This window comes from Oncorhynchus mykiss, chromosome 22 (assembly GCF_057628025.1).
Source record: "Oncorhynchus mykiss isolate SJ-2025 chromosome 22, ASM5762802v1, whole genome shotgun sequence".
In the NCBI taxonomy this organism is placed as follows: Eukaryota; Metazoa; Chordata; class Actinopteri; order Salmoniformes; family Salmonidae; genus Oncorhynchus; species Oncorhynchus mykiss.
Genome location: NC_143043.1, coordinates 48,333,334 through 48,344,352, shown reverse-complemented (window position 1 = coordinate 48,344,352; position 11,019 = coordinate 48,333,334). Strand labels below are relative to the sequence as shown.

The window sequence follows — 11,019 nt, the reverse complement described above, 5'->3', positions numbered from 1 at the left end:
ATTAAATTAAAATACAAAACATTTAGAAAAAGTTTATTTTTATATTTTTACATAGCATAATTTGATTTACGAAATTGTAGGAGAAGGGTTAAAAATGTGTATTTGATTGTTGCTGTTTCTTAATCTACAGCAACTTTCCTGTTATGGTGTGTGGGTGTGTTGATGAAAGTTAGTTTCCTTGACTCTGCCTTTCTATGTTGTGTGTGTGTGTGTGTGTGTGTGTGTGTGTGTGTGTGTGTAACAAGTTCTGTCTCATGTTAGAATTTCTCTCAAAATGTCAAATTTCGAGGTGTCTAAGGTTAGGTTTAGCCATTAACTCCACATTTTAAGTTTAGGGTTAAGATTAGTAATTAACTCAATAATCTTAAGGTAAGGCATTAACTTAAAATGGTTAAGGTAAGGGTTAAGGTTTGGGATAGACTTAAAACTAAAATCTCAAAAAAACGTTATGTCGCTGGATTCGAACATGCAACTTTTGGCTCCAGAGGCTGATGCTTATGCCACGTGATGCATCAGAACAGCCCTTAGCTGTGGTATATTTCCTGTTATAAACTGGGTAGTTTAGGTCCTGGATGCTGATTGGCTGAAGCAGCATTTCAGCCGTGTGTCTATCAGACAATATACTGTACCACGGAATGATGCAAAAATAGTTGTTTACTGTTCTATTTATGTAGGTAACTAGTTTATAATAGCAATAAGGCACCTCAGTGGTTCACGTTACATGGACAATATACCACATCTGTATCCATGCTGTATACTCGCATTGTGTCGTGCTTAAGAACAGCTATTAGCTGTAGTATATTGGCCAATATACCACATGCCCTCGGGCCTTATTGCTTAATTCATTTCTCGTGGACAGACTATGTAAGCATACATGGTACCATAGATCTGTCATGATACAACGGGATGCGTGAGATAACGAACTGCATCAGTTCCAGGGCATTGGACAAACCAGGATTTCACAGGTGTTAGCATCTTTTGAATTTCGGAAAGGGAGGGGACATTTGGCCCATAGACTTGCCCTTAACTTGCAAAGAGAGAGTGGAGGTCTTCATTCGGGTTCTGAATAAAGCATCTGACCAATTACGCAAGACTTTAGTTGTGAGTTAACTGAGATTAATGGGCTATATACCACAAACTCCTGAGGTCCCTTATTGCTATTATAAACTGGTAAATAGAACAGTAATTTTGTATTTTTCATACCGTGGTTTATTGTCTGATATACACACAGATTAAATGCTATTTTAGCCAATCAGCATCCACAAATAAAAAAAATGATAATTAGGTCTTTTCTCCCAGCATGGATGAAAATAATCGCCTGGTCACTCTGTGTAATGGAACTAGTGAGGGACGTATAAGGAGAGGTCAAATAGGAGGACCAACATGCTGCACCAGCGAAGACAGCATGGCTTTGAACCCTTAATACAATGGAAAGTACACAGACAACTCTTGAACTAAAGCCTAACAGGAACTAACAGTAAGCCTACAGTTTCTGATTATGCCTCTATGCAATGTTCATGTTATTGTAATAAATGGTCCAACTGAGAAGATCAATTGAAACATAACTCAGGAAAGTACTGATATCTTCAACATAAAATCCTGAGGGTAGAACGTTTGAGCACAGTCATTATGTCTATCCAGCTAATAATAATAATAATAATAATAATAACAACAACTTAGGGATAAACCTATACAGAATAATGAATACATACTGATCTTTACTAAAGCTAGTGCCTGTAATTTTCAGTGCCTGTTCCATGAATGATTTCGGACAAAAATGTAGTCTGTTTGAGATTAAAGTGAATTCGACATCCTTTCATTCTATAGTATTGTCACGTTCGTCGTAATGATGTGACCAAGGCGTGATAAGAATACATTCTTCTTTAATAAACAAAGAACTTAAACTAACAAAACGACCTTGAAGTTATCATAAACCGAGTCCTGACATGCAACTACACATAGACAATAACCCACAAAACCAAAATGGACAATGGCAACCTAAATAGGATCCCCAAACAGAGACAACGATAAACAGCTGTCTCTGATTGGGAACCAATTCAGGCCACCATACACCTACCAAAACCCCATAGAATTACAAAAAAATCTAGACAAAACAAAAAACACACATACCACCCTCGTCACACCCTGACCTAACCAAAATAATAAAGAAAACAAAGATAACTATGGTCAGGGCGTGACAGTACCCCCCCAAAGGTGCAAACTCCCGGCCGCAAACCTAAACCTATATGGAAGGTTCTGGGTGGGCATCTAACCTCGGTGCCGGCTCTGGTTCTGGACACTGCCCCCTTCTTTACCCTGGGTTCGCTCTTGTAGCACTGTCCCGTGGCCCGTCGCTGGAGACCCCGGGCTGTGGCCCGTCGCTGGAGACCCCGGGCTGTGGCCCGTCGCTGGAGACCCCGGGCTGTGGCCCGTCGCTGGAGACCCCGGGCTGTGGCCCGTCGCTGGAGACCCCGGGCTGTGGCCCGTCGCTGGACGCTCTGGACTCCGAGGTGCACTGTAGGTGCACAGGGTGAGTGCGGGGAGGAGGAACAGGACGTACTGGACCCTGGAGGTGCACTGTAGGCCTGGTGCGTGGTGCCGGAACTGGTGGTACCGGGCTGGGGACACTCACCTCAGGGCGAGTGCGGGGAGGAGGAACAGGATACACTGGACCGTGGAGACGCATTGGAGATCCAGAACATAGAGCTGGCTCAATACGTCCTGGCTGGATGCCCATGCGAGGAGCTGGAATAGAGTGCACCGGGCTAGAATAGCGCACTGGAGACACCATGCGCATCTCTGCATAACACGGTGCCTGACCAGTTACACGCTGCCCACGGTAAGCACAAGGAGTTGGCTCAGGTCTCCGACCTGACTCAGCCAACCTCCTCGTGTGCCCCCCCCCACAATATTTGTATTTATTGGGGCTGCCTCTCGGGCTTCCGTGCTAGCCGTGTACTTTCATATTGTCGCTGTTCCTCTATTCTCTGGTATTTTTCCTCGTAGTATCGCCGTTACGCTTTCGCTGCCTCTAACTCCTCCTTAGGACGGCGATACTCCCCCGGCTCTGTCCAGGGTCCTGCTCCATCTAATATCTCCTCCCAGGTCCATTTCCCCATTAAGCGCTGTTCCTCCTTTTCACGCTGCTTGGTCCTGGTTTGGTGGGTTATTCTGTCACGTTCGTCGTAATGATGTGACCAAGGCGCCAGGTGATAAAATACATTCTTCTTTAATAAACTAAAAACACTTAAACAAAACAACCGTGACGCTATCATAAACCGGGTGCTGACATGCAACTACACATAGATAATAACCCACAAAAACCAAAATGGAAATGGCAACCTAAATAGGATCCCCAATCAGAGACAACGATAAACAGCTGTTTCTGATTGGGAACCAATTCAGGCCACCATAGACCTACTCCCAGGTCCATTTCCCCATTAAGCGCTGTTCCTCCTTTTCACGCTGCTTGGTCCTGGTTTGGTGGGTTATTCTGTCACGTTCGTCGTAATGATGTGACCAAGGCGCCAGGTGATAAAATACATTCTTCTTTAATAAACTAAAAACACTTAAACAAAACAACCGTGACGCTATCATAAACCGGGTGCTGACATGCAACTACACATAGATAATAACCCACAAAAACCAAAATGGAAATGGCAACCTAAATAGGATCCCCAATCAGAGACAACGATAAACAGCTGTTTCTGATTGGGAACCAATTCAGGCCACCATAGACCTACATATACCTAGTACATACTAAAACCCCATAGATAGGTCAGGGTGTAGTATATTATATATATTTCTTCATGACAATAATTAAAGGTGTTACAATGCTAGCATATTGTTTCTACGAGCTTACATTGAATTATGTAATTTTTCGATTTAGGATATTTATTTTTTCAATTCAGTTTTAGATTTAAAAAAAAGAAGAAGTTTTATCTCATTCCCTTCTGGCAGTATATGTGTGTAGCTATTGTGTGATTGGCAATGTAACTTTTCACTCACCATTCAACAGTCACATGCCAGATCATAGGTAACAGGGGGTAGGGAAAGTCTAGCTAAATGACACAAGCACAAAGCATATCAGCTATTTCTGCACTGACGTACAAAACATCATAAGTCTTCATTGATGTGTTTGGTGCTCCTCCCACAGAACAAAGAACGCTTGTTTCTCAGAGGAATTCAACAATCAGTTGATGACTTTTTCTCAGTGGAGAATGAGAAAAATTATTATTAATAAAACAGTATAGACACACGATATGATTAGGCTATCATGATTTAAATGATTTAGGATTATATGTATCATATGTCATGTGATAAAGAGGGAAGCAAACAGGAAACCAAATATCCTATCTGTAATTATGCAAATGTCTATCAATCAGTCTACTGTGGATTTAATTTCTAGCAAAAACAACCTTATGAGAAATTACTCTCAAATACTTAAAAAAAATATTATTCATGGGACTAACGTTGTGAGCTTCACATTAGATGGGTGGCAGGTAGCCTAGGGGTTAAGAGTGTTTAACCAGTCATTGAAAGGTCACTGGTTCAAATCCAGAGTCAACTATGTGAAAAATATGTTGATGTGCCCTTGAGCAAGGCACTTAATCCTAGTTGCTCTGGATAAGAGTGTCTGCTAAATGACTAGAATGTAAAAATGGACCTGTAGATAGCTGATGGTCTAACCAACACATTATGTATTTTGGCCTGAGGTATTTCTCTGTTAGGAGTCAAGCTCATAGTTGCCTGGTGTCAGGTGATTACCACGAGACCGTAATCTGTTCTGCCCAGACTTAAAGAGAGCACATGAATTGGAGGCTTTGTTAAAGTTGATGAGACCGACTGGAACACAGTCTACTCTCAGGCTGGCTCTTAGTTAACATTTATGACTGTAGCCAAATGTTGAATACACAACTTTGGAGCGTTACATATTTAATTCCTTGCGCTTTTGGAGAAATTAACTAATTAAGCATTGATGTGAACTGGTATACAAACTGATTTGCTAGTGGACAGACATGGACAGAAGAGGACCAGAGGTGTTGAAGACGATGAGGGCTCTTGTGCTAGGGTTGGTCTGTTTTGTGACATGGCCTGGTTCTACAGAGGCTCAGTTTCCTCGAGTGTGTAGCACGGTAGAAGGGATCGTCTCAAAGCAGTGCTGCCCTGCCCTTGGGTCTGATCCTGCTAACGTGTGTGGACTTTTATCTGGACGAGGAAACTGCTCCGACATCAGAGTCAGTACCAAACCCTGGGGTGGACCGTATAGGTTGAGAAATGTTGATGATCGAGAAAGGTGGCCGACCAAATTCTTCAATCAGACATGCAGGTGCTCAGGTAAGTAACATATTAATAAGGTGTTACATTTAAGTGTTAATAGCAAAAAAAGTGTTTCAAATTTAATAAAATATGTTTTGTTTAGACCACATTATAACTCATTGTTAAATTGTGATTATTAGGAAGACGTATGTAAAATATTTCAAGACTGTTGGGTGAACGTAACTTTGAGACCATTTAGTTACCCTAATGTTGGTGGCTGAACTACAGGTATTTGACAATAACATTTCATCAAATAAATGTATCATATTAATGTATTAGTTTCTAAAATGTATTCCAATAAGATTTATTTACAGAAACCACAATTCTTGGCCATTCCCATAGTCTTGACTTGGTTTGGTTTATATTTTGTTTATATTCCATCCCTGTATCTAGGTAACTTTGGTGGCTTCGACTGTGGTCAGTGTACGTTTGGCTGGACAGGACCAAACTGTGACGTGCATAAATCCCCAGTGGTGAGGAAGAACATCCACTCTCTGACTCCAGCTGAGCTCCAGGAGTTCCTGGATGTGTTGGACCGGGCCAAGAACACCACCCACCCAGACTATGTCATTGCCACACAGCACTGGCTGGCCCTGTTGGGGCCTAATGGAACCCAGCCCCAGTTCTCCAACATCTCCATCTACGACTTCTTTACGTGGCAGCACTACTACTCTGTCAGAGACACACTTTTGGGTAAAACACCAATGCATTATTTTCTGAAGTCATAAGTTTATAGATTCAAAAAATAATATCAATACATTATTAAATTATATTCAACCTTCAAACTAATTCCTTTTTGGTTGAAAATGAAAGACAAATGTTATAAATGACTCACTTGCTACGTTACTTACATGTTCTGAGTTATATATGACTCTCCATGTACTAGAAAGCTAGCAGAAGAGAACATTCAAACGTTGCTCATAAACCACCTGATTTGTTTCTTCTGTAGGTCCAGGTCGTCCCTTCAAGGCCATTGACTTCTCCCACAAAGGACCAGCATTCGTCACCTGGCACAGATACCACCTCCTTAGTCTGGAGAGAGACCTGCAGGTAAGAGTGGATTTGAAAGCTGAGGACATGAAGAACAAAATAGCTTCAAACATTGAAGAAAATAAAAGTAAAACGATCCTCTCTGCTGCAGAGACTGACTGGCAATGAGAACTTTGCTGTCCCATTCTGGAACTTCGCCACAGGGCAGACTGAGTGTGACGTCTGTACAGACTCTCTCCTGGGGGGGCACAACCCAGATGACTCCTCCCTCATCAGTAACCAGTCCAGGTTCTCCAATTGGGGGGTGGTGTGTGACAGGTGCGCTGTTGGACAGAAATGTGTTTAAAACATTGTGTGAAACAGATTAAGCCTAGTCCTGAACTAAAATGCATGTTTACTGAAGGATTTCCATTGAAAGTGCTTTTTAATCAGTTGTAATTCATGTCTCCGAAACCAGCCCAGTATGCACACTACCACTTAGAAATGTCAAATCAAATCAAATCAATTTTTGTGTTTTTGAAAGAAAAGCACATTTTTTTGTCCATTTAAAATAACATCAAATTGATCAGAAATACAGTGTAGACATTGTTAATGTTGTAAATTACTATTGTAGCTGGAAACGGTTGATCCTTTATGGAATATCTACAGTACATAGGCGTACAGAGGCCCATTATCAGCAACCATCACTCCTGTGTTCCAATGGCACGTTGTGTTAGCTAATCCAAGATGATCATTTTAAAAGGCTAATTGACCATTAGAAAACCCTTTTGCAATGATGTTAGCACAGCTGAAAACTGTTGTGCTGATTAAAGAAGCAAAAAAACCTTCTTTAGACTAGTTGAGTATCTGGAGAATGTGTGGGATTGTTTACAGGCTCAAAATGGCCAGAAACAAAGGACTTTCTTCTGAAACTCATCAGCCTATTCTTGTTCTGAGAAATGAAGGCTATTCTATGTGAAAAATTGCCAAAAAACTGAAGATCTCATACAACGCTGTGTACTTCTCCCTTCACAGAACAGCGCAAACGGGCTTTAACCAGAATAGAAAGAGGAGTGGGAGGCCCCGATGCACAACTGAGCAGGAGGACAAGTACATTAGAGTGTCTAGTTTGAGAAACAGATGCCTCACAAGTCCTCAACTGTCAGCTTCATTAAATAGTGTGCGCAAAACACCAGTGTCAACGTTTTCAGGTTCTTGGCAATTTCTCGCATAGAATAGCCTTCATTTCTCAGAACAAGAATAGACTGATGAGTTTCAGAAGAAAGTCCTTTGTTTCTGGCCATTTTGAGCCTGTAATCGAACCCACAAATGCTGACGCTCCAGATACTCAACTAGACTAAAGAAGGCCAGTTGTATTGCTTCTTTAATCAGCAAAAAAAAATTCAGTTGTGCTAACATCATTGTAAAAGGGTTTTCGAATAATCAATTAGACTTTTAAAATTATAAACTTGGATTAGCTAACACAATGTGCCATTGGAACACAGGAGTGACGGTTGCTGATAATGGGCCTCTGTACGCCTATGTAGATATTCCATAAAAAGTGTGCCGTTTCCAGCTACAATAGTCATTTACAACATTAACAATGTCTACACTGTATTTCTGATCAATTTGATGTTATTTTAATGGACAATTCATTCATTTTTTCTTTCAAAAACAAGGACATTTCTCAGTGACCCCAAACTGTTGAACAGTAGTGTATATAATATACCTGTGCTGGTTATGCTTGGTGCACGTATGCTATTTGTTATACTACTGGTTACATGTTCATCATGTGTTTTGTACCAGACTCATTGTCCTTAAATGTTGCTTGAATCTTTTCCCCTCCCCAGCTTGGATGAATATAACCGCCTGGTCACTCTGTGTAATGGGACCAGTGAGGGACGTATAAGGAGAGGTCAGATGGGAAGAGCGAGAACCAACATGAGTCTGCCGACCATGAATGATGTCAGGAGCTGTCTAAACCTCAGAGACTTTGACAACGCTCCCTACTATACTAACTCTACCTTCAGCTTCAGGCAACCTAAACTGTTCACATTGACCTGGGACCTTACACATTCACCTACATGGTGAAATTCTATGAGGTCAAGTCAAATTAACTCTCTAAATAGCATTGTTTCTGACTTCCAAATATACTTTGTCTCCTATACAGGAATGCTCTCGAAGGCTATGACAAGCCAGATGGCGAGGCAGAGCTTGACTCCACAGTTAACAACCTGCACAACCTGGTCCACTCCTTCCTCAGTGGAACCAGCGCTCGGTCTCACTCTGCAGCCAATGACCCCATCTTTCTGGTAATTATCTATTTCAAATCAAATCAAATCAAATTGTATTTGTCACATGCGCCGAATACAACAGGTGTAGACTTTACAGTGAAATGCTTACTTACAAGCCCTTAACCAACAATGCAGTTAAGAAAAATACCTCAAGAAAAATAAGAAATAAAAGTAACAAATAATCAAATCAAATCAAATCAAATCAAATGTATTTATATAGCCCTTTGTACATCAGCTGATATCTAAAAGTGCGGTACAGAAACCCAGCCTAAAACCCCAAACAGTAAGCAATGCAGGTGTAGAAGCACAGTGGCTTCGAAAAACTCCCTAGAAAGGCCAAAACCTAGGAAGAAACCTAGAGAGGAGTGGCCGGTGGGGTGGCCGGTCCTCTTCTGGCTGTGCCGGGTGTAGAATATAACAGAACATGGCCAAGATGTTCAAATGGTCATAAATGACCAGCATGGTCCAATAATAATAAGGCAGAACAGTTTAAACTGGAGCAGCAGCACGGCCAGGTGGACTGGGGACAGCAAGGAGTCATCATGTCAGGTAGTCCTGAGGCATGGTCCTAGGGCTCAGGCCCTCCGAGAGAGAGAAAGAAAGAGAGAAAGAGAGAATTAGAGAGAGCACACTTAAATTCGCACAGGACATTGGACAGGAGAAGTACTCCAGATATAACAAACTGACCCTAGCCCCCCGACACATAAACTACTGCAGCATAAATAATCAAAGAGCAGCAGTAAAATAACAATATTGAGGCTATATACAGGGGGTACTGGTACAGAGTCAATGTATGCGGACACCGGTTAGTAATTGAAGTAATATATACATGTAGGTAGAGTTATGATGTGGTTGCCTATGAGTCTATGTATTTGACTGTCATGTGAGATAATGTAAAGAATTGGTAGTTGGTCAGATCTGTGCAGACAATGCAACAATGTTTTACAGTTACATAACTCTCTCTCTCTCTCTCTCTCTCTCTCCTCTCTCTCTCTCTCTCTCTCTCTCTATAGGTGCTCCATGCTTTCACTGACGCCATTTTTGATGAGTGGATGAGAAAGTCTGTTCCACCCAACTCCAGCTTCCCAGATGAGATGGCTCCCATTGGTCACAACAGACATTATAACATGGTGCCATTCTTCCCTCCTGTGACCAACGAGGAGATTTACGTGGCTTCTGATCAACTGGGATATTCTTATGCCATTGAACTCGATGGTTGGTGATTTCACAGATAACTTTTGCAATTAAATAATCGTCATCGACTTGTGCTTGTTTTATTAGCAGGTCAATGAAATGAGAACACTTTGATAAAGATCTTGTTGCATTAAATCTCTTCTTCTCTCCCTTCCTCAGCTACAGACGGTGGAATCGTGTTTGTGATGGGCTCCAGTCTGGGTGGTGTTTTCCTGGGTGCCCTGGTTCTTCTACTCGTCCTGGTGCTCTACTTGCAACAGTGTAGGAAACATAGCTTTGAACCCCTTATCGAAGCAGAGTTCACCAACAGAAAGTACACAGAGGAAGCCTAGAGACTGTAGGTACATTTTGGCAGTGTTCTGCACAACTACATAGAGTAGGCAACCAAATAGAAAACGTAGCCAACCAGGCATCCCCGAGTCAGGGGGTCTGGGGGTGCTTGCTCTCCTGGGCTACTTTTTTTTCCCAGAAGGACCTCTATTTTGGTACATTCTAATGACTTGACTCCATCTGAAATACACAGTGAAATGATTGATTACTTTTTCGAGTTTACCTCCAAGTTGGAAAAATTAGTTGTGGTATAGACTTTTACAATTTGTATTGCTGAAAATGTATGAATTCAATGTATTGTTAGTTGTTTTGGATATTGTCTATGTCTATGTCAGAGAACATTAAAACTGTTTTAACATTCTCTTGAGATTAAAGTCGTATTTACAGTTTTGCTGCAAGATATGAATTGCCACAATGTTTGTTCTTCAAATTATATATTTCATTTAAACAGACAAATTAAGTAAATAGCCCACATTATCTAGAAAAAATAATTAAAGGTTTTGGTTTTCCAGTTCTCTTTTCCCATTTTGTTTCAGGTTTTCGCTCTCAAAATCACATTTCTTTTAACCCTTAAAGTCTAAGCCATAAATGCTACATGTAACAACTTAAAAGATTTTACTGAGTTACAGTTCATATAAAGGAAATCAGTGAATTTAAATACAGTCATTAGGCCATAATCTATGCATTACACATGACTGGGAATACAGATGTGCATCTGTTGGTCACAGATACCTTAAAAAAAGTAGGTGTGTGGATCAGAAAACCAGTCAGTATCTGGTGTGACCACCAGGCACCAACTGAGTGCCTCATGCAGCACGACACATCTCCTTCACATAGAGATGATCAGGCTGTTGATTGTGGCCTGTGGAATGTTGGCCCACTCCTCTTCAATGGCTGTGCGAAGTTGCTGGAT

At 41.3% G+C, this 11,019-nt stretch overlaps 1 protein-coding gene across 1 annotated transcript; it reads left to right on the top strand.

Annotated features, from left to right (window-relative positions):
- The first annotated feature begins 4,778 nt into the window (after positions 1–4,778).
- Positions 4,779–10,504, top strand: LOC110501902 (L-dopachrome tautomerase). Its single transcript, XM_021579758.3, has 8 exons — positions 4,779–5,337; positions 5,713–6,012; positions 6,269–6,369; positions 6,461–6,627; positions 8,139–8,324; positions 8,459–8,600; positions 9,596–9,797; positions 9,936–10,504. The coding sequence occupies exons 1-8, from the start codon at positions 5,019–5,021 to the stop codon at positions 10,106–10,108; spliced, it is 1,590 nt and encodes a 529-aa protein (XP_021435433.1). The 5' UTR covers positions 4,779–5,018; the 3' UTR covers positions 10,109–10,504.
- The last annotated feature ends 515 nt before the right edge of the window (positions 10,505–11,019 follow it).